Source organism: Drosophila mojavensis, unplaced genomic scaffold (assembly GCF_018153725.1).
Source record: "Drosophila mojavensis isolate 15081-1352.22 unplaced genomic scaffold, ASM1815372v1 contig_49, whole genome shotgun sequence".
Lineage (NCBI taxonomy): Eukaryota > Metazoa > Arthropoda > Insecta > Diptera > Drosophilidae > Drosophila > Drosophila mojavensis.
The window spans coordinates 2,240,472-2,263,898 of record NW_025318872.1 but is presented as its reverse complement, the minus strand read 5'-3'; the positions used below and the strand labels follow the sequence as shown (position 1 = coordinate 2,263,898).

Sequence of the window (23,427 nt, the reverse complement as noted above, 5' to 3'; positions counted from 1 at the left end):
ATGTCTGACTGGACTCTCCAGCCTCCTTAGATTGTCGAAAGTCTTAACTTGTATCTTGACTTATGTTTATATAGTATATACTATATAATCCAAACCTCAAGCCTCTAATTTCAATAACGATGAAATAGTTTGCATTATAACGGACAAACGTACAGAAGGACGGGCGGAAAAGTGAGCATGAAATGAAAAATGAATATACTCTGAACAAGTATAAAAGAAATTGATTTCATAATAACTTTAATATATGTATATATGTACGTATTATTTTATAAACAGTTTATGATAATTCATAATGTAAATTATTGCATCCCTCAATTTGATTGGAATAAATTACAGCCATAAACATTTTTTGGGAATCAAGCCAAGGGCTCACACAAGTGAATATAAATTTAAAAGTTAGATAATCTACATAAATGACGCTTATTTGACCATGGTTTAGCCCTCTGTAGCAATTGGCGTAGGCTCTGTAGTAGCCAATGCAGCAGTGGAATGAATTAGAACTTTGCTGGGCAGCAGGTGCTTCAGGGGTTCCAGTATCTGAGGCTGCAGCAAGAACGTCAGCTGCTGCTGCTCCAGCTGCAGCAGGCTTATGCCAAGGTGCACCGTTATGGACTGGGGTGGGAAGACACCGTGGATGCAGCGCTGCACATAGGGCACCAGGTCGTAGGCGAAGCAGGAGCAGAGTTTGGCAAACGTCTCGCGCTCGTTGGGCGTAAAGGCTTGCTGCTCCTGGCGGTAGAAGGCGAGCACGCGTTGCGCCACCATTTGCAGCGAGCTCTGCAGGCAACAGGTGACATCGGTGGCAACGGCAAAGGGCGCACACAGGCGCAGCTCATTGAGGGCATTCAGATACCCATTGCACAGCACCGCAAGTGGATAAAAGTCGAGCAATGTCTCGGGCGGCGCATACGATTCCACATCCCGCTCGCTGCCAGACAAGGCAGCCGTATCGAGTTGCTTGCGCGTGTGCAGGCTCACTTTGTTGATCAGCGTGAACTTGTCCAGCTCCTTCTCAAAGTTCTCATTCACTTGCATAATGCTCGACTCGAACTTGTTGCGCACCACGCGCACGAAAATGGGCGCAATCAGTGCTCGAAAATCAGCACCCACACGACTGAAGGACAGGCCGAAATACATGCATTGCCCCAGAACTGTTTCAATCGAGCTGACGCCACGTTCCAGATCCTCCTCAAGTGTTAGCAGGAATGTGTTTATCTAAAACAAGTTTATGTACATTTATAAATATATATTTGTAAAACAAATCAGCTTACCTTATTATGCAGCCAGGCCTCAAAGAGTCTGTTGCCATTGCAGGAGACTCCCTGCAGCTGCTTCAACGGGGTCGACTTGCTGCCGTGCTCCGCCTCCGGAAAGATGGCGCGATATTGCGTTATAATGTTGAATAGATTGATGCGCGTTATTTCGATGGTCTTTGTCAAGTGCTGCTGAGCTATAAGATTATACTTGAATATCTTTATAACGGTCTTTAATTGGTGAATTACTCTAGCGTACCGTCTGCTTTCGGTATGGCCTCCAAGCACGTTGTCAACCAAGCGTCACGCGCCTGCAAAAACTTCAATTTCAACTCGTTGTCGCCAAACGCCTGCATGCGTCGCAAATACCCCACAATTTGCAAGCATTTGGGTAACTGCAGATCCAGGCGCAGCTGGGCCACTAGCTGCGCCAGCATCGTATGCCACAAAGCCTCCACTGAGCGCACAATACTCTGAAAAGAAGAGAACATAGGTTAGAGTGATCTTGTTGGACATATTGGACTAATAGATACGCGGCTCAAGGGAAGCAGAAATGCCTCTCTATTCTTACTAACATTGACAACGGGTATAAGATGACCTTGATGCTGGCCCAAACGCTGGACGTAGCTAGCCAGCTCTAGCGCCTCTTCATAGCGACCTTCGCGAATGCAACGTTCCATTAGCTGCGGCAGCTCGAGTATCTCCAGCAGTTGAGCATTTTTGTGCAGTGTTATGCTGTTGAGGCGCCGCTGCTCGGTCAGTTCAGCTGATTCGGCCAGAAATTCCTCACACTTGGCGCTGAAGGCAGGCAATTTGCCAATCAGGGTATCCACCTGATCTTCGGCCTTTTTAAATTCATTGAATATTGAACGAGAGTTCTCGGCTGTTGTGATGAATGTTTTGTAATTGGATATGGCCAGCTCTTGGGTTCGCTCCAATATGCGCTTCGTCTCGTCGGCCAGCCGCGTTTGCTCCTTCTTCAGTTGTTCCACCTTGCAGGTGCCCAATTTGGCCAAATATTTATCCAGCTCCGGATTGCCACGCAGATTATCTTGAAAATGTGAATAGACCAAGCTATGTGGGGTGTGTGTATTTTGAAAAAGTTTAAATGCTAACCTGGGATTCCATTTGGGAATATTAATTTTAATACTCGTTCATTTTCCAAGTCCATACTTTCTGTAAATTCCATTGTAAATCAAATTGTTTCACTATTTATTTCTATTATTGTGTACAATTTAATATCGATAAGTCACCTCATACAAGAATAGCCGCAAACTATCGATATAATTTTACTTTGCTTTACAAAAGCTAGTCGATATACCATGTCGAGCTAACAGCAAAAGCTAAACGATATATAATTATACCATTTTCTAGACAGCCAATAGCTTTCTGCTATAATACACATATTTAAATTTTTAACGGCGGTTTCGAATTCAATAACAATTTGTGTTTTTATTTCACATAGGCATTCAGTCAGAATAACTAATAACTATTAAATATTATTATTATTCGCCTGCAATGACAGCTCGCGTGTGTGTTCTATGCTGTAAAAATTTCTCTTTAAAGTTTATCGTGCGTCTGCTGCACCATTGATGCATTGGTGAAAGTAGAACATTTATTTGTCTATTTGCTGAAATTTTAAAACATAATCTGTATGTTAGACAGTCTACACCGTCTACGCCGTCCACGCCGTCTATGCCGTCTACTGCGTCTCACTGCATCTCGTAAGTACAACGTCGCAACGATGACGCTAATGAACTGAGTTGTAGTTGCATGGGAAGCAAACCAACCAGTCAGTCGCGCACTTTCATCTCGTCAGAACCAGAATCAGTATTAGCTTTACCTCAGACATTTTGGCGTCGTGCGTCGCCACGTACATATGTATGTATGTAGTAAAGGAGACGTTAATGTTGCTGTAATCGTAAATTATAACCACTCCAGCGCTTAAGTTGCCGAAACACGATAAAACGGATAAGGTCTAATGTAGGCACTATTAAATAGGACTTTCAATACTTTGCGCCGAATATTCTATTTCTTATCTCGTTGCAACACTAAAGAAAAAAATACTTTTTTATATTTGGTTGATTATGCTTTTGAAAGGTGGCTTAGCCGTGTCTTTATTTCTACACTTTCACTTTACTCCAAATATAATGAAGTGTGGGTACACACAAATACACACATTCGCATATACACGCTGAAGGTGCGCGCCTGAGTGTGTGTGTGCGTGAGTGAAGTAAATGTGAAATCATTGTGTGAAGAGAAACATAATTATTAAACTCGACGGTGAGTTACCCTTTATGTTCGCTTATGGGAATCTATTAATAACAAAAGCTAATGATATATATGTAACGATAAGATAAGTCAATAAACGATAGTTAAATAATTTTAATCATTCCTGTGATTTTGTTGCTATCTTAATTAAGATTAGCCAAAGTTGTGCTTTTTCCTGTTAATCTAATTGCCAATCTGTCACTCTCGCTCTCTCCTATCCTCTCTCTTTCTTTATCGCTGTTTCAATCAGTTTTAAGATTAACAAATATAATTTCTAGCCGAACTTTTACTCTAATTTACTCTCTTTCTTTTTCCCTCTCTGTCTCACTCTATCTCTCTCTTAATGCGAATTTCGTGATCCCTCATCGCAATGTTAGCTAATGTAAATCAATATTAAAATATCATATATATAGAATATCATATATAATAGATTATATCTTAGTGTGTATCACATTAATTTACGTTTTACTGAGACACGATAATCGAAGATAGCTCTCGCCGGCGTGCACATTAGATCTGCACGCAACTTGCTTGAATAAAATTATTTTCACTGCAGAGCATGTGAATATCTTAACACAACAAAGAGCATTAATAGTTTTTAGCAGCTGTTAGACCGGCAAGCTTTGTGTTTGATTAGTGACAAACACGCAATGCAACAAGATATAGCAATAACAATATCAACAGCAACTAAAACAACAGAAGCAGAAACAAGCGGCAGCAGCACCAGCACCACCAGCTCCAGCAACAACAAAGTTAAAGGCCACTACTGACCTACTAAGCGGCGTCATCGTCTTCGCTGCTCGGCAAAACTCGGCACCAGCTCCAGCGCCAGCACACCAGCACGAGTACCACCAACACTTGAAAAGAACAGCAACAATAACAGCAAAGCCGGCGTGAGGCGCAGTAGCAATCGCTTGGTCGGTCGGTCGGTCGGTCGGTCGGTCGGTCGTGCCTTCGTTTCGTTTCGGAGTCGACCATCTGTTTATCTTCGGGGTTTGCGCTTTGCTCTCTCGTCGTGTTGTAGCTTTGTCATTGCGTGTGGCTCTTTGTGTGCCTGTGGTTTGTTGTTGTTATTTTGTTGTTTTTCTTTTCATTTTTGCGCTGCTGCTGTCGTTGCTGGTGCTGCGCTCGCTTGTTTTTCAACGTTTGTTGTGTTTTGCTGCGCCCGCCCGACGCTAACGTTTCGAATAATAAATAAGAAAAAGTTTTCCTGCAATCGCAAAAAACAACCATAAAAAGCTGTAAAAATAACAACAATGGTGATCAATGGGACCAGCTGAGTGACACCCTGGAATAGTTAAATGCACCCTGAGGCTCTACAAAGTGAAAAACATAACTTGTATAACGGCCATTGTGCTCTTGATTAATGTTTAAATCAATTTTGAGTAAATAACAATAGTTGCTAATAATTTAAACTCTTCGTTTCGGGCTTATCATACCCATTTGTTGCTGATATACGAAGGGTATAGAAAGCGTTTTCGCTTGCGTCGCGGTTTAGCCGTCTTTCTGGCTCTGTCGTGAGTCGGGTTCCGATTTTACGGGTTGGCGGGGTCGGCACTGCCGCTGTCACCGTCGCCGTCGCCGTCGCTGCCGCTGCCGCCGTCGTCATTTGCCGACTCCGCTTTGCGATGGCTTTTTCGCCTTAGCTCTTGACGCAGTTGCAAACGTGAGTGCGAAGCGTGTAAACGTGATTTGGTTTCAAGCTTCAGCTCTGACAGCGCTCTTGTGGTTTATGCGCGCCTGTTAATCCAGCGGGACAGATTGCTAAAAAAGTCGCTGAAAGCTGAATCAAAGCAAAATTGAATACGAGTGTGCACTGAAAATAGCTATTTAAATTATTATGAATATTACGAGTGTCAATAATGTTCACACAAGCCACAAGCCAAATCGAAAGCTATATACGAGTACGTGTCTCAATATCCTGTGACTCTTCACACTGGCGATAAAACCAAAGTGCGAACCTATTGGGCCCAGGCCCCAAAAAACCAAGGCAAGTGTAGAATCATTGTGAAAATCCTTTACAGCAATTTCTACAAGCCGCAATTCTGTGTGTGTCAGTGTGTGTGTGAAACAGAGTGAAAGTAAATAATGGATTTTACGAAAATGGATAAGGGATTGCAAATTTCAAAACTAATAAAGGTAAATATCAATAAACGTGTAACCAGAAATATCGACGTTGATGTTGAGCTTCCAGCTCATATTGTAGGAAGTCTGTGAATTAATATTAATATCAGCTGAAAACTTAAAATTTAGTTAAATTTATATATTATATCTTGTAATTGATATATATTTGATATCTACATGAATGTGTACTTAAAGGAGTTGCTCTTGTTCTTTCCAAATTTGTAATTAATTATTGAATAAATTGAGATTCGGGTGTTCGAGATTAATCAATCTAAATTCCTTATTAAAAATGGGAAATCTTTCCAATTTGGATAGAAATGGATTACTAAATTATATTAAAAATTAAAAATATTTATAGTCTGTTTAAATATATAGTAATACCACATTTCTCTTCTGGTTATATAACCCTATACTTATTCGATCAGTTATGAGTTCCAATGGTTATTGATAGGAAATGGTTAGAAATGTGAAAAAAAATCTATTCATTCTACTGCGAAGGGTATGCAAAAATATATGAAGTCTATGTTTTTTCATAGTCTCAAGTATTAAAGTTCAGCCAGATCGATAGATTGGCAGAGCTTTTGATTCTGATTAAGATTTTAGATATTTATTGTATTCCCTCATGTTAAATGTTGATACATTTCTCATAAGTAAAACAATATACCCTTTATAAATTTTCAATGGGTTCAGGGTATAAAACAGTATTACAAACCATGGAAAAAAAGTTCCGCTGCTGCTTTTGTTGATTCGTTACCGGTTGGGAGACATGAAAATAATAAAACAAAACACAAAAAATTTCACTTTCTTCGAGCGTTGACGGTTTGGAGCGATTTCTTAGTTAGGCGGTATACATTTTGTTTGTATTATACCTACATATATATATTCGATTTTTTGTTTGTACGTCATTTGAATTTTGAGCGCGCCGCAAAGAGCAAGAAGAAAACAAATGAAATATACTATTGCCAAATTTGAATACGAACTGTTTTGATAATGGCCTGCTTTTCCGGTAAGGTAGTTAAGTGAAATTTATGACATTTCGATTTAGCAATAGTTTTATCTGCTACATAAAATGTTCGAATTGGCGTAGCATATTTAATTAGCATTTGGAAATTGGAAAAGGCTCGAAGTGGCCTTACATTTTGGTTAGCCCCGAGTTTCACCAGATGCTGCACTCGCCTGATCTCTGGCAGATGGCAATTAGTAAGCACAGAAACGGCAATAACCGAAACCAAATTTGGTTAAATGTAACATCAACTTCATTTGCAGTTGGCATTCTGAATTGATAAATAATTCATTCTTAGCCGCAGTATATGCCACAGCGATCTATGTATGCCTGTATGTTTGTCTGTTGGCCACAGCAACTCGGCAACTCGGCAACTTGGCAACTTGGCAACTTGGGGGAAATGAAGACATACACGGCAAATGTCTCTCAGCTTCTCCAGTGCTCCAGCTCCAGCTGGACTCTCCATCCAACTAGCCATCTATCAGGCGGCCAGCGCGCTGATGGAGGCTGCCTTTGGCAGCGTCTTCTTAGAAAGTCGCAATCCTAATCGCACTGACACATTAAAGTAGCTGCAATCGAGTCATGGAGTGACAAATGTCTTCCTCAATGCGACTTGACTTAATGGCCAATTGGACATATTGATTTGTTAGACTGCGCTGACAGCTGCCCAGCTGTCCAGCTGACCGTCCACCTGACTGTTGCTCCAATTTTCACATGACTTTTTCTCCACTTACTTGGAAATATGACAATGTTTTTTTTTTCTTTCTTTTCTTGTCAGAGAAGTAATTTTAATCACTTAGATTTATTGATATAAACATAAAGCTCTAGCGAAAGCAATTTTTGCTTTTGCTTTCCATTTCAGTTTAGAGGCTTTGACCCAATTCGTTGCTTTACTTAAAATTAATTTCAAACCAAGTTTGTTACTTAAGTCTTTTGTTATGACTTCAACAAATTTAACAAGTGATATTATAGCTCATTAAATTCAAATTTAATATATCATTTGGCTTAATAATTTTCGCGTAATTGAAATTGTAAATTAATTTTGTTGTTAATTGGTAAATTTTTTATTTATTATTTTTTTTTATATTAATTGCATATATTTATTACAAATACTTATCGTTATTTTTTGTTAAATATTTTTTATACTTTTTTGCCTTTGCCTTTGAATTTTGTATCCCTTGTAAATCTTGTATTTATTTTAGAATCATTTAAATGTTTATAACTAATAAATGCTTTTATTCATTTATATTTTTTTTATATTTATCGAAATATTCATTATTATTTCTGCAAATATTTTGTTTACACATTTTTGTTTTAATTTTATTTTATATCTATATTTTTTAGTGTCTATTCTTCTTTGTTTGTTTTTTATTTTTTATTATGATTAAAAAATGTATTTTTTATGGGTTTTGTTTTATATTTATTTATAGTTTGAAGATTCAACTTTTATGTTTTTTTTTTTTTTTTTTTTTTTTTTTGTGATTCTCAATAGTTTTTAAAGTATTACTTATACTTATACTTTATACTTTTTCTTTATTTATTTTTAAGTATAAGTATATATTCCTTACTTTCCTTATTCACTTTTAAGTTTTTGTAATTATTTTATTATTATTTTACAAACTTCTTTACATCTACAAGTTAATAATTATTTATTTTTTTATTTTTTTTAAAGCTGTTTCTTACATTCCAAATTTCTTTTAAAGGTCGTCGAAATTCTCATAATTGATTAAATAAATTTAGTTGTAAGCGTCGACTGCGATTGAGTAAGTCCATATTGGGACAGAATTACCTAACCAGTCGATAAAAGCGTTGCACAGACAAATTTACGTGTTAAAATTTCGGGTAAGGCATATAACACTTTCTATTCGACAAACGCAATAGAGGTGATTCATGCGAGTTGAACTATAACTAAATGGATTACAAATACGCGAGGCCAGGCGACAAACCAGTTTCTAGAGAGACCTAAAACGGAGCTCAGCACCTGAGCAATTGTGGATTAAAAATGTTGAATGTAGTTCAGCAAGTGCTCCTGAAAGGGAAAGGGAAAGTTGAAAGGGATCAATAATTGGTCCACTGTGGACGTTGATGATTTTTTACTTTTACTTGACGTTTAACTGCGCTCTCTTTTGCATCTCCTTCACTCTCTCTCGGTATTCCTCTCTCTTTCTGTATCCACTGTCCAGCATCTGTAAATCAAGGTAATTGCTGGCATTCTCTATGCTCCGACCATTCATTGCAGGCTGCCCGCATATGCAAATGCAGATGCACATCGATCATCGTTTCATGTCTGCTGCAGTTGGCACTGCGTGAAAGTAAAATTTGATGAGACTGAGCTAAAGACATAAACCAAGACAGAGATAGAGTGCAAGAGAGAGAGAGAGAGAGAGAGAGGGGGGCAAAAAGCTTGTTTGGTCCGTTCCGCTTTTAAGTTTTTCGTCGTGTTAGCCGTGAATTGTTTGCCAGAGTGAGAGCCAGCTAAGTGCATTGCTCGATTGGGTCTTGAACAAGAAAAATAATGGATTATTAACAACTAAAGTTTCTTCAAATTTGAGTCAGAATATATTAGTCATGTTCACAGTATTTTTGATTTATTATATTTTAATTTGATGTTCGTCGACTCGTCTGTAATTTCCTCGCTATTGTCAGATACCTGAAATATATATTAATGTGCACATTAGTCTGATAAGTTACAGAATATAATATCTCCAAGCCGTTGCAGATGTGGTGCAGCGTTTTTTACTATATTTGGGAATTTATATTTCATATGGGTATTTCTCCAGCGTGCGAACCCCTTGGTTTATTTTGAGTAATAAACAAGTACATAAGAAGGCTCTAGTCGAGACTGCTCGACTAGGAGATACCCTGAACCCTTCAAGCTGATATTCTAATCATTCTGCACTTCTTCTATTCACACATACATACACATGCATCCATACGCACTTATAACAACGCGCTCCGCTGACGGCGCAGTAGCAGCGACTGCGCTTAGGCTGCCCTGCAATGTGGGCAATATTATACGAATTTATTTGTTGAATAATTTAATTTCTAGGCGTACAATCTTAATGAAACTTTTAGAGCGTAATCATAATGCACAAATGTATGTACATCCCTAGTATTTGAAATGCGTTTTTTACAAATTGGGGGCGAAGGGGGCGTGGTATCCAAAATCTGTAAATTACAAAATCTTTGTATCCATTAACTTTATATACAACGCAAATTTGAAGTCTCCAGATCTAATAGTATTCTAATGAGGCTGAAAAAACAAAATCAATTTTTCGATTATTCTCGATAAAAAAGTTATCGGATGATTTATCGAAAACCTAAAGCAAACTCGTACTGTGCATGGTACACACGAGTATGCATGCCAAATTTCAGCTCTCTAGCTCTTGTAACTTCTGAGATCGACGCACTCATACGGACAGACGGACGGACAGACGGACAGGGCTATATCGACTCAGCTCGTCGCGCTCATCAAGAATATATATACTTTGTGGGGTCTGCCACGCCTCCTTCTGCCCGTTACATACTTTTTCACAAAACCATTATACCCTGATTTCTCATTTTCAATGGGTATAAAAAAAACATGTATTTTCAAGATCATTACAGAAAACCAAGGGTCTCTCACTCTATAAGAAAAAAAGACCATTCTGATGAATTATTATATATATTATACATGTTTGTTTCTCACAGCTAAAGACTTGATTCTTCAAATCTATGTAATCCTATCATGTAAGCATAGATAGAGATGAATAACCAAATTAACACATTGTAATTTCTTAGAGAGCGAAGTAAATAAAATGAAATATGTATATATTTCAATATCAGCTTATATCATCCACAATTCTAGGGTAAGGATCCTAGAGATCACCGATTAAATCACTGTGCACCCATTGAAAATTAAGTTTAATATATATTATAATATTGGCAAGACAAAGAAACTTAGTTGATTTTAAATATTTAACGATTTAACAAAAATATTAATTGCATTCTTTAATTTCTCCGTCACTTTCAGTGCGATTCGCGGCTGCTGCTGCTGCTGCTGCTGCTGTTGCTCACGGGCATTGTGAGCTGCTCGCAGGGCAGCAACAGCTTTGGATTTGACTCGGCCAACTCGTGCAGCCCGAACAGTAAGGTGTCGCGGCGTGGGCGTGCCCAGATGCTGGCGGCGATACCGTGCGACCTGGCCAAGCAACCGTTCTGTCATCTGCCGGGCTCGATTTATCCGTGGCACGCCGTGCGCCGGTTCGTGCACGAGAATCAGGGCCTGATGAAACGCATGTATGGGGATGTGCGTCACATATCCATACTGCGCGATGAGATCCAGAATAATGAGGTCGTCGACGTGGACAGCATGGAGGAGGCAGCACAGCGCTACTCCAAGATGCCGCGCGGCGCCAAGTATATGCTGCATGGCAGGGATGCGGATCGGGATGAGTTCAGCAACTACAAAGGCAACGATGTGCTGATGGAGCCACATTTCCGGCCAGTGTCCACGACGAGTCCAACGACCACGACGACACCGACAACTCCAGCGACCCCAACGACTCCAATCACGACGAGTTTTGCGTCGACAGAGCCGACAGTGGCTGCAATTGTGCATCTGGGCGAGGAGCAGCCCAGCGTCGAGTCGAACAGTGTTTACGAGGTGGCCAATGCCACTGGAGTAACTGCAACAACCACAACAACAACATTAGCAACAACAACAAAAACAACGACGACGACAGTGCGGTCTAAGCAAACAAGCGCAGATGAGCTTCCAAACAACAACATGAACAATATCGACAATCCACAGCCGGAAGTGGTGCAGGGCCCACGCAATTTCACGAGCAACCCTCTGCCTGGGACACCTGCCCCAGCCTCAAAAGCAACTGCCACACCGTTGTCCAGTCACAAGCAAAAGGTGAATGAGAATGCAACCACGACAAGTCCAGCTATAGATGGAGCAGCATCTGCTAGCAGCTCCACGGCACAAACTAAGACAACAGCAGCAACAGCAACTTCTTCCATAGCAGCAACAACTGCAACACTCAGCAGCAACAACAACAACATTAGCGGCAGCAGCTTAGTCCCACGCAGAAATGTGACTAAAACGATATTAGGAGCAACGACACCTGCCAGCTTTGCATCGCTCTTCTCGCCCACATTCACATCGCTGATTGCGGACAAGCAGCGCAAGCCGGGCGCGCCGGGCGGGCCGGGCAGCAGTACAACGTCGACACCTGCCAGCGCTACGAAAGCTGGGCTGCTGCGCGAGGGAGGGCAGCTGTTCCAGGATGCCATGAAGCAGGAACCGATGGCTGTCACAAGCAATATGCGTGGAGTGTAAGTGCAATCGCTTATTGCTATCGATCAGTATAGCTAAATGGACTTCATTAATGTTCCTCTCCATTCTACAGCAATGCCTGTCCTGTCAAGGACGAGGTGGTTGCTCCGTTCTGGGCGAACAACACGCGTGGCGAGGTCCTGGCGCTGCTCAATCTGTACCCCTTCGAGCAGTACGTACACTGGGAGAAGTGCACCCAGGAGTTCAAGCAGATGTTCTGTCGTGACGGCTGTCGCTGCGAGCAGCAGTACCGGCTGCACCGCCTGCTGGCCTACGACCCGCACAACGAGTGCCGCGGCATCTTCTCCGACTGGTTCCGCTTCCCCTCCAGCTGCATATGCAAGTGCTACAATATCCCAATGGAGTTCCGTGCAACGTCGCGCAGTCCTCGCTCCGACAGCAGCTTTGATGCCACCCAGTCCCAGTCGCATCCTCAGCCCCATCTCGATCCAATTGATGCCGCCGAAACCGAGGTCCAGCGAGCTATCTATGAGCATGCGACCGATCAGTGGTATCGGCCACGCGACGAATACGATTTCTTTGAGGGCTAGTTACGATACGATAGTTGAGTCCCTAAATATAATGAACAATGAAAAATGTCTTCGACTGAGTATATTGCGTTTCAACCTAGTCCCTCTAAATGTACAGTAGTGTAGCAACCCCAGATTTAGCTGGAAGATAATATGACTTATTTCCGTAACCAACTGTAACTAACTTATACTAAATCTACTTATGATTTAAGTTTCTAAAATATCTTAGATCTTCTTTTGTAGCCTAAGCAAGTCATTATGTTATTGTATATATAGACCAACATAATGTCTTTCCCAGCGAACATTGACCGAGCAAGTGTACCTAGAAATATCTATTAAACGACAGCGCAGAGCAACGTTTAATAGTATTGCATTTTATGAGTAAGTGCGGCCATAATATACATATATTTTACACTGTAAATAAAGCGCAACGAAATAGACAATTTTGAAAAAATATTTATTGCAAAAATAGATATACGCGTAATAACATTCTTACGCAGATATGTAAGTATATTATGGATAAAATCGTTTATAATGTATTTAATACGTTTACATAATATACTTTTTGATTTAGGTATATTTGAATTATGTAGCATTAATTTTCGCTAAAGGCATTTTCTGTATCAGTTTTACAATTACATTTTAAGTGATTTAATAATAGTAATAGCGTTTTATCAATGTTCATCGAATAAAGAATTTGAATCTGAATAATTATACCTAATTTTACAATTTTGATTTCTTTTCTTTTCTCTTTCTTCAGAGGCCCAAAGTTGTTTGAAAACTATTTGAATTAAGTAAGGCAATATGGTTGCAGTATTATAAAGCCAATTTTTCGATTGCCACACAATTAAATATATATAATATAAACAATAGAATTGAGTAAGGTTTGCACAAAATTTGATTTGAAACCCTACAGAGAGAATTTTGAAAACTCTCGTCCAGACGAACAACAATTATTTCACAAGTATTTAAGAATTACGTAAACTAGATCAGACATGGAAAAAACATACAGAATACAGAATACGGCGCCCTTTTGCAAACGAAATATGTGGGCAAAATATGTGTTTAGCATAGACGACATTGAATACTCTATGTTAAGCGAAACGAATACAAAAACTTTGTATAATATTAATACGCACTCCAATACTATTATAATATATGTATATATATATCTGCAAATCCTTAACTCTACGTAAACCTCACAACTCGATTAGTTGTGCTAGCCATTTGTTACAGGGACCCAGAGAAGTTTGTCTTGCTCCTTATCAACAGCATCCTTGATCTGTGTGCACATGTGCTTAATGCTGACTCCAGGAATTACGGCTAAATAAGGGAGAAAATATAATTATAATTCGAGCTAAGTTAAGCTTCCAAAGCATTACTCACCGGATATATACTGTTTGTAGTCAAACTCCAGTTTCAATGCCCGTTCGTACATCTCCTTAGCTGCCTTGGCTGATATTTTGTCGGTGCCAAAGTCTCGGATATCGCGAATTTGTTTGGCCGACTTGAAGCGTAGCAACAAAACAATCGGATAAATTTGCAATCGTTGCAGACGCTCCACCGCTGAGATCGACACATCCAGAATGCAATGACGCCGGTCCTGTATAAGAGATGTGTTATCTATATGTTCTTAATTTCCTTTCACTAGATTCTTACAATTTTGCACGCATTACTGATAGCTTCCACGGTGGTGCACTCGAACTTATTGCCACGTCGACGATAATCCACGAATATATTCTCTTTGAGGCCCTCCTCCATCGCTTCCTGTGAACAGTCCATGGTCGTTACCTCGCACAGCTTGAACAAATTGGAAAAGTCTATCTTCAAGCGATCTATCAAGCACTCAGACAGTGGTCCAATGATCAGCACTGGGCGACGTATTGGTGCTGTATTAAAGTGACATGAAATTAGCTATAAAAGGAATCCTTAACAACAAACGTGGACTCACAGTCTAGAAGCTCAACCCGCTGATAGCTTAGGACGCCGCCATCGTCATTCAGAATGCCCGAGTCGGGAAAAAAACTCAGCTGAGTGTTGCTAAAGCTTGCTATCTCCGTTGAGTCGCGCGAGGAGCTTCGCTGGTTTTTCTTGCGCCGAAAAAAAGATCGACGTGCTGATGTGCTGCCGCGTCGCGCAGTTCCTGTATCACAATCAACAACCTCGCCCGAACGCAACTCCTCCTCCACCCTTCAAGAGAAACGAAATCACTTAATAATGGACCATCAAGCAGTCTAAAGCAGGACTTACTTCATTTGGCTTGGAATGACGCCGCACTCCTTACGGTGTCCCATTGCATCTAGTTTCCATGCGCGCCATAGACCAAACGTTCCATTGAAAACCGTATTATCCACATAAAGCACCTCGTCCTTGATGAAACGCAAGTCCTCCTCATTCAGTTCACCAACGCGATCAAACCCCACTCGTATGTAAAACGAATCGCCTGGTTTATCCTTGATTTGCTTGAGTGCTTCAAATAAAAAGAATTGATTTATGAGATTTACAATGTTTGATTATCCAAAAATACAACTTACTTTGCAATTTGTTCTGCACTAGCATGGTAACGGTATCCGTGAGCTTCGAGATCTCATTGGCAGCCTGCTCGGCGGTGACTCCGCTCAAATCGACACCGTTGTACTCCAATATGAGGTCACCCTTACGTATGCCGGCGTGATCCGATGGAGAGCCGGGTGCCACATCGTGCACATAGATTCCCACCTTGTTACCGCCAAAAAGCTTAATGCCCAGATTCTTCGACTTATCCATGTGCAGTGTGACAAAACGCAGACCTAAAGACGAAACATTCAAATATTAAAATTGATTATTGATATAGCAATATATAAAGTAAAGATGTATTTTTAAGAATTAAGTATAGTTCGATTACTCGAATGTAAGCTTGTCTTATATTAGTTTCTAATTCGTTTGAAAATAATATATAATTATAAAATGATGGAAATCAAAGGAGTATTAGCTTGACTATACGATATATTGAATAGTATGGTATATTCAGTATGATATATTATATAGCTAACATATTTTCTCATTCATAACTATTAAAACTACATAAGGAAGTATAGTTCGATTCAAGGAGTGTTAGTTTAACTAAACAATCTTTTGATAACATATAATAATTAAGGTTTATGGTAAATTCAACTAACTTATTTGTTAGTACCTCATGCGTAACTATTAAAACAATATTATTATACATTTCAATATAGTTATTTGATTCGTATCTGTTACAATATGCTTATAGCAAATGAGTATAGTTCCATTAAAAGGAATCTTAGTTATACCAATAAAATCTGATGCAAGTCAATGATAATGTACAGCCAATGATATTGTATGCTTAAGATTTGTAGCGAAAACCGCCCGACTCCAGATATAAGACTAAGACTAAGAGCTTAACATTTGCTTTACATTTTATCAACTAATTAATTCATGTACTATATATACTAATTAATATAACAATTATATTTAATGTAACTAACCTAGCTTTAGCATTTACTTTCCATTTTATAATAATGAAATGTACTATATATACAAATTGGTATACTAATATTTAATATAACAAACCTTCTGTAGACACTGATGTCGCAGCTGATGGCAGACTGATCTTGGTGTCCTCGTCGTAAACGGTCGAAGTGGCCGAGGCAGTTGTCGTGGTTGTTGTGGCCGCCGATGAGGGCATATCTTGGCTACTGCTAATATCCGATTGATTCTCCAGACTGTCAGTGAAGCTCTGATCCTTGATGGACTGATGGGAGAGCGGCGCACGTGTAACGGAGACCGCGGACGGAAGCAGAGAGAGCGGCTGCATCGGCATTGTCGTTTGCACACTGCGAGCCGGCGGTCGCGGTGAATTTCTGGGGGTCGGCGAGCCCGAGTGATTAAGAGGAGATTCTGGTTCCAGATTGTGTATGCCTTCGTACTCAGTTGAGTGAAACTCTGCAAGACAACTCAGTTAGCGATAGTTAGACAACAGAAGTGTTTCGGTTTACTCACTCTCTGGATTGTACTGCACCAGCATTGTGAAGGAATCACCGCACTGTCGCAGCACATTGGCGGCTATTTCATTGGTGGCCGCACGCATATTGATGCCACATACTTCCAAGAGTTGATCGCCCACCTGGAGACCGGCACGCATTGCGGTACTCTTGTCGGCAACAGTTGACACGAAAATACCGCCACCATTGTTGTTGCACTGTATGGTAATACCTAGCGACTTATCGCGCTTGTCGATCGTGACTCTTCTAAGGTCTCCAGGGCATAAAAAATCCGAGGCAACGTTCGAGTTCCGTTTGCCACTGCCACTCGGCCCGCCGTGGCTCAGCACCTCCACGTGTACCTGCGGCATCGGCGAGCCCCTTCCGCTGCCTCCGCCGCCGCCTCCACCGGCCACGCCCCCATTGATGCTGCTCACATTGCCTGCATAGTTGGTGTGCAGCGACGAGTTCATCAGCGAGACGGGCACCCCTGTGCTGCCGCTGGTGGCGTAGTGATGGTCAATGGAGCCGGAGCTGTTCTTGACCAGGCTGCTGCTGTTCTGCCTGTTGCTGGCCACGCTGGGATTCGACGGAATGCGCAGGCGCTGATTGTCTTTCTTTCGCGGAAAGGTTCCGCCCTCGTAAATGACACCATTCCCCGACCCGACGACGCCGGCGAGACTGTACGGGTAGTGCGACTGCGGCTGACTGTAGTCAATGTACGGCGGGTGCTGGAGGTGCTGATGTGGGAGTGGATGCTGTTGCTGCTGCTGCTGCTGCTGCGTGTGCTGACCCGGCACAAAGTCCAGATCCGTGGGTATGCCAATGGTGCTGTTGTTGCTCGTGTTCTCCAGCTGTGCCGCCTGCGGCGCCTGCAGTATCGACGCCATCGTTGAGGGCGGCGGCGAGGGCAGCGTCAGGGGACTAGAGCGTCTCATGTAGCGCTGTCCATGACTGCTGGGCTGAAAACTGGGAAAGAGTTGCGTGTGCCGATTACCCACCGTCGCCATGTGCGCCTGATGCGACGGCAAATAGTTGTGTCCGCCGGAGACGAGAATGCCGGAGCCAATGCTCTCGCTATCGCTGGGATACTTGGGCACGTGCTTCGGAGGCATAGGCGGCACATTGCGCTTCCTGTAGACATTGCACTCGCTGATCGGCGGACTCTTAGCCGACAGCATGGACTCAATTGAGTTTTGTGACTTGAGCGAGATGATGTCCACGGGTCCGCCCGAACTGGACCCAGCCGAGCCGCTGCCGCCCGAGACACGAGGCGGCGGGTGGACTGGCATGAATGTGGCGTTCACCTTGGGCAGTGGCAGGGGCAGTGGTGGCGCCGGCTGCTGAAACATGTCGAACATCTGTTGCTTGCGGGTCGGAAACTCTCCGGCAGCCACCGCCGGGACGACCTGCTGCTGTGCCTGCTGGCCGCTCGTTTTGGGCTGGTAGAAATCCCCGCCGCTGGGCGGAATATTCAGCGAGAACCGGTGTGGGTTGTGCGAGCGGATGGAGCGCTCTTGGCCGTGCAGCTTCACCCGGGCATTGGCACCCATTAGCGGTGCGGGTCGCTGCATCGGCGACTGCTTGTCCTCGGACGAAGTGGGGACTACGCCCCCATATAGTGAATGCCGCGGATAGGTAACGCCCACATTGCCGGGCTGAAAGAGTGTGGAGGCCACGTTGCTAACGGGATTTGAGTTGCGATTGGGATGCGTTTTGATCGCGCCGCCATTCAGATTGCGCGGCTTCGACAACTGCGGCGGCAGCGGCGGCGGAGGCAGCTCCTGCAGCTGCATTGGCGGCTTCGACTCCGTCTGCTCGACGACATCGTCGTCCTTGTCCACATTGATGGGCCCGGCGGTGAAGAGCGACATCAGCGCACGCTTCTTCTCGCCCCCACGCTGGACAATGGTGCCTGTGGGATTGTCGTGCGAGATGTTGGTGCGGGGCCAGGTGCCCATGCTTTTAGCCTCCTTTTCGCCCTTTTTGCCGCGCTTGTGGCGCTTGAAGAGATTCTCTTTGCTCTTCTCCGAGCTGTTCTCGCTCAGCACCGAGTCTAGCGCCGCAATGGCCACGTCGTGCTCCTGCTCGAAGCTGTCGTCGGCCGTGCCCGGTTTACTGAACTTCAGTTTGCGTAGAAAGTCTGCGAATTTGGACGGATGTTTGGCGGCGCCACTGCCACCGCCACTGCCACTACCGCTAGCCACTCCGCTGCTGCTATTCAACTGCTGCATGGAGTCGATGGAGCTGTCTGTCTGCGCCGACGAGCTGGTCATGCGGCAATGGGCGTCCGACTGCTGCTCCGGCACATACTTCAGGGCGAATATGTTGACGGTGTCGGTGTTGAGCAGCTGCATCACCTCATCGATGGACTGCAGCGAGTCCATTGACTTGTTATTAATACTCAGCACGCGATCACCCACATCCAGCTCTGGCTCGTAGAAGGCCAGTGAATTGGGTTCGATCTTGGCTATGAACACGCCCATATCCAGCTGCAGTCCGATGGCATCACGGCCGTTGGTCTTCAGCTGCACCGCGTATGAGTGCCGCTTGCTGTGCCGGGTGCGGGAGACGAGCAGCAGACAGCGGGGCGCACAGGCGCGAATCTCGTCGAGGACCATGCGCTTCGACAGTCCCTGGCACTCCAGGTTGTTCACCTTGCAGATAACATCGTTGATTTTCAGCTTGCCAAACGCCGACGAGCTATTGGTGACTCCGCAAACCAGCTGACGCTTGTTGCTGTCATCGAGGATTATGCCCAGATCCGAGTCGTGGTAGTTGCACAGTTCGATTTCCAGGAGATCTTCGCCGCTCTCAAAGCTGCTCAGGCGGAAGCTGCGACGTGATGCACTGTCGAACGGTGTTGCTGGTGTCGAAATTGTCTGGCTCTCCAGCTGCTCCTTGAGCGCATCGATTTTTTTCTGGGCCTCATCCTTTTGCTTCTTGATCTTCTCACTGTCGCGAATGGCCATTAGCAAATCGGATATCGCCTTGTCCCGCTCCTTGCGCAGATTATCGCAGAGCGTCTTCACCGAGTCACGCTCTTGGACGATCTTCTCTCGCTGTGAGATGGCCCAGTCTCGCACGCGTTTTGCCTCCTCGGCGTCTTGCAGTGCGCGCTCGACTTCAGATTGAGCCTTGTCCAGGCTCTTGCGCAGCTTTTCCAACTCCTCCTTGCTGTCATTGCTGAACTCCTTCGACCAGCTGCTTTCACGCGACTTCAGGAGATCTCTTTTCTTGTGCTCGGCGTTTGCCAACTGCAACGATTTCAATTCGCTCTTGTATACCAGCTCATCTTTCTTGAGACGATCGATCTCTTTGTTGGCCAGCGCCAGGTCATCCGACATCTTTTGATGCTCCTGCAACACATTGTCCTTCTCAGAGAGGAGCTGATTGAGTTCCTCTGTCAGCGAAACGACATGCTTCGTCTCCTTGGACAGCAGAACTTTTAAGGTTTGATTCTCTTCGCCGCGTTCACGATAGAAATTGCGCTCCTTCTCCAGCTCAATGTAGGATTTCTTGTACTTCTCTCTCTCCATAGCTATCAAATTGCGCTCCTTCTTCAGTTCGGCCAGCTTCTCGCTGCTGTTGCAGCTGCCATCGCAGGGTGTTTGCATTTTACCGTAGTAAAACGCATTGCTGCCGGGCGTCGACGGCTGCGAAGCTGATGGATTTCCATTGTTTTGATTCTGATTCTCGAGCAGCATCAATTTGTGTTTCAAACGGGCACTCTCGGCCACAATATCCGTATACTTGTTGCGATCAGCCATGTAGTGCTCCTGATAGAGATTTAGCTGTGTGGCGAGCTCATCACAACGCCGCTCCGAGTTTGAATGCTGATGCCGCAGCGTGTTTAGGTCACACATCGCCGACTCGTACTGCGACTGCAGTAGTTCGTATTTCTTTCCGTTGCCACCAACTCCTCCACCGCCGCCTACGTTGTTGACCACCTTTGTTGGCCCATTGTTGTTGGCCATATTGGCTGCCGTTGTGCTACCGCTTGAATTGGAAGGTGGCCGCAGCGTATTATCATAGCCCGCATATTCCGAACTTTCTTCTGGAATTATTGTGAATCCAATGAGAAAATGTATTTGAAATAATCCTTGAATTCATTAAAAATAATCATGTAAGCTCACCTTCTTGACTGCTTGTGCTGGTCAACGAGAGGTCACCAGATGCCATTTTCGCCATCACAATATCATTTCATCTTTTTCCAATATGCAATAGTTAGATTTGAAGTTAAGCTGAAAGCAAATATTTAATTAATTAAATTAGATACAACTTAAAATTTCAATTGTCTTATTGCTCTTGACTCTAGATTTATCTGTTTAAGACAGAGTTATACTATGTGTCTAGTGTTTTTAAAATTTGTTGGTTAATTAAATTTGGTTTATGGATGCAACAATAATTTATTGTTCATTATGATACGCATTTATCCTGTCTATTTAGTTATCTATTAGTTATACTTTATTCATTATATAATATGTAATAATTTGCTTTTTCTTTATTTATTTATTTTTTTTTTTATTTATTATTTATAATTTTTTTTTTTTTTTTTTTTTTTTGCAGCAGAATTTTATTTTATTTATGTTAATTTATCCTGTTTATCCTGTCTGTTATTTTATTTTATTTTATTTTTCTATTAATTCAATAATTTCATAATAATTATAAAACAATGAAATTTCCGGTTACAACGGACAGCGAAAAGCCAAAGACTATGCAAACTGAAGACTTAATGGAGTAGCAGAAGCTTTAAACTAGCTATAAAGCTAGTTAAGCTTTTAAAAGGCTAATGACTCTAATATCGCTAACTGTTGTTGCTGCTGCTGTTGTTGTTGTTGCGCAAATTGAGTGCGCGGTGTATCTCGTAAGTAAGCACAAAAAGTGGGAGAGCGGCGACAGTAACTAACTAAAAGAATTAATTAAGCCAGCCAAGCAGAAAGTGTAAATTAAACGCACTACGTGCATTCCCAATCGAAGAGAAAAAGTTGCCGTATAATAGAAACAAGTAAGAAAGCTCTAGTCGAGACTGCTCGACTACGAGATCCCCTGAACCCTTGGAGCAATAGATATTTCAATACTTTTTCGCGACTTTCAGCTTACACAAGAAACACGCACACACACACACACGTACGCAAACACAGGCATACATACACACACACGCATACTGACACACATACACACACACACGCATACATACACAAACGCATACACACACACACATACACACACACATACACAAACACATACACACACAAGCAACCACGCATAAACACGCATGGGCTGCAGTGTGCGCTTACTATGAGAACTTAATTGCTTAATAACTTTTTTTATGGACGTACGATCTTCATGAAACTTTTAGATTATGATTATAACATGAATATGCATGTAATTGCCAAAGCACAAGTCTCTAGTATTTGAAATACGCTTTTTACAAAAGTGAGGGTGAGGGGGAGAATTTAGAGGTGGGGAGTAAATTTTAACAAAAACCGAAATTGTATAAATTGCATATAAGCATACATTTAAAATTTGGAGTCTCTAGCAATAAAGGTGTAGAAGATATAATTTTATAACTGGGTTTCGATAAGGTTTTTTATCGATAAAAAAAGATCGAGATGAGTTATCGATTTTTAATGATAAACTTGATATGCGCGCTGTAATTACGGACATTTAAAAAAAAATTTGAAGTCTCTAGCTCTTATATCTTCTGAAATCGACGCGTTCATACATACGGACAGACGGACAGACGGACAGACAGACGGACAGGGCCAAATCAACTCAGCTCGTCACCCTGATCAAGAATATATATACTTTGTGGGGTCTGCCACGCCTCCTTCTCCCTGTTACATACATTTCAACAAAACCATTATACCCTGATTTCCCATTGAAAATGGGTTCAGGGTATAAAAAGGAAAAATGTGAGAGTTAGAGAAAGAGAGAGGAGAGAGAGATACACATCAGGAAATTTGCCAATTGGAGTGAGCGTTATGGAATAAACATATGGACATATATATGTGTGTATATGAATGCATATATGAATATTCGTTTTTATGTACATGTATGTATGTATGCATGCATGTCGAAACACATACACAGCCGCATACGCAAACGCAACAAATGAATGAAAACGAACGACTACACCCCATTTCAGCCCCTGTGCTTGACTTAACGTTGAGGATGCGAATGCGCAACTGGCAAGTTTACCTTTTACGTATGTTTCAATATTTAATAATTACAACAAAAAGGCGAATCAGGATATTAAATAGACTAAAGGTCAAACTTCGAAAGAAAAAATATTTTTTGCATTGCCCACACACACGCACCTTCACACCCACAACATATGTTGATGAAAATTATCTTGAAAAATAAGTTAGAAATCACAAATACAACGAACAAACAACGTAAAAAACAACCTTCAGATTTTAGACAGTGCAAACGTCACTTCTTTATTTTCACTCTATGTTCGTTTCATTACTTTAGGTGGAGATCGGATCTTGGTGGCCGATTAAGCGGCCTGTTGGCTCGATTTTTATCACTTTCTGTTCATTGATATTTTTATTTACTTAGCTTCCGACATTCACGTTTCTTAATCAGATTAATATTGTATTTTAAATAAAGTAATTTTATTTCAACGAAAAGAAATATTAAATAAAAATAAAAAAAAAGTTTCACTGCGAAAGTTGCAGTGCGACCGTATGTCCCGAAACCGAAATACTGATATCCGATTCATCTACGAATATATTTATCAGAAAAATACCAATTCGTCGAAACCATAGCTCACATATGAAGTTTGGGGTATTCCGTGAAATGTTGGTAGGTAGACGTAAAATATGCCATGCTTAGTGCTCATATTAAACTAATTTTGTTCTAACAACTATAATTGAATATTAATTTTACTGTTTATGTGCTGATTCAAAAAAATAGTAAATTGATTCTTTTT

General features: G+C 42.1%; 3 protein-coding genes across 4 annotated transcripts; 1 reads left to right on the top strand and 2 right to left on the bottom strand.

Annotated features, from left to right (window-relative positions):
- Positions 1 to 220: 220 nt before the first annotated feature.
- On the bottom strand, positions 221 to 2,508 carry LOC6577931 (conserved oligomeric Golgi complex subunit 8). Its single transcript, XM_002003826.4, has 5 exons — positions 2,370 to 2,508; positions 1,829 to 2,304; positions 1,513 to 1,726; positions 1,272 to 1,450; positions 221 to 1,215 (listed from the first exon to the last, which is right to left on the bottom strand). Exons 1-5 carry the CDS (start codon positions 2,440 to 2,442, stop codon positions 436 to 438), a joined length of 1,722 nt encoding a protein of 573 aa, XP_002003862.1. The 5' UTR covers positions 2,443 to 2,508; the 3' UTR covers positions 221 to 435.
- A 2,102-nt stretch (positions 2,509 to 4,610) lies between these two features.
- On the top strand, positions 4,611 to 12,940 carry LOC6577930 (protein spaetzle 4). The gene is made up of 3 exons (XM_032728444.2): positions 4,611 to 5,663; positions 10,664 to 11,973; positions 12,048 to 12,940. Exons 1-3 carry the CDS (start codon positions 5,613 to 5,615, stop codon positions 12,523 to 12,525), a joined length of 1,839 nt encoding a protein of 612 aa, XP_032584335.1. The 5' UTR covers positions 4,611 to 5,612; the 3' UTR covers positions 12,526 to 12,940.
- On the bottom strand, positions 12,941 to 23,205 carry LOC6577929 (disks large homolog 5). 2 transcript variants are annotated; one of them, XM_015165904.3, is made up of 10 exons: positions 22,901 to 23,205; positions 20,624 to 20,731; positions 16,507 to 20,544; positions 16,078 to 16,449; positions 15,039 to 15,293; positions 14,755 to 14,974; positions 14,456 to 14,694; positions 14,164 to 14,393; positions 13,891 to 14,107; positions 12,941 to 13,827 (listed from the first exon to the last, which is right to left on the bottom strand). In XM_015165904.3, the coding sequence occupies exons 2-10, from the start codon at positions 20,676 to 20,678 to the stop codon at positions 13,724 to 13,726; spliced, it is 5,730 nt and encodes a 1,909-aa protein (XP_015021390.1). In that variant the 5' UTR covers positions 20,679 to 20,731; positions 22,901 to 23,205; the 3' UTR covers positions 12,941 to 13,723. The 2 variants fall into 2 exon arrangements, with proteins under 2 accessions (XP_015021390.1, XP_002003860.2); XM_002003824.4 differs by having other exon boundaries at positions 22,963 to 23,205.
- Positions 23,206 to 23,427: the final 222 nt, after the last annotated feature.

Coding starts and splice junctions, on each gene's coding strand:
- LOC6577931 (XM_002003826.4), bottom strand. CDS start 2,442: ATGGAATTTACAGAAAGTATGGACTTGGAAAATGAACGAGTATTAAAA. Junction 1,451..1,512: donor GGCCATACCGAAAGCAGACG/GTACGCTAGAGT, acceptor ATAATCTTATAG/CTCAGCAGCACTTGACAAAG. Junction 1,216..1,271: donor AGGCCTGGCTGCATAATAAG/GTAAGCTGATTT, acceptor AACTTGTTTTAG/ATAAACACATTCCTGCTAAC.
- LOC6577930 (XM_032728444.2), top strand. CDS start 5,613: ATGGATTTTACGAAAATGGATAAGGGATTGCAAATTTCAAAACTAATA. Junction 5,664..10,663: donor AAATTTCAAAACTAATAAAG/GTAAATATCAAT, acceptor CGTCACTTTCAG/TGCGATTCGCGGCTGCTGCT. Junction 11,974..12,047: donor ACAAGCAATATGCGTGGAGT/GTAAGTGCAATC, acceptor TCCATTCTACAG/CAATGCCTGTCCTGTCAAGG.
- LOC6577929 (XM_015165904.3), bottom strand. CDS start 20,678: ATGGCGAAAATGGCATCTGGTGACCTCTCGTTGACCAGCACAAGCAGT. Junction 20,545..20,623: donor CAGCACAAGCAGTCAAGAAG/GTGAGCTTACAT, acceptor CAATAATTCCAG/AAGAAAGTTCGGAATATGCG. Junction 14,394..14,455: donor GCGGGTTGAGCTTCTAGACT/GTGAGTCCACGT, acceptor ACTTTAATACAG/CACCAATACGTCGCCCAGTG.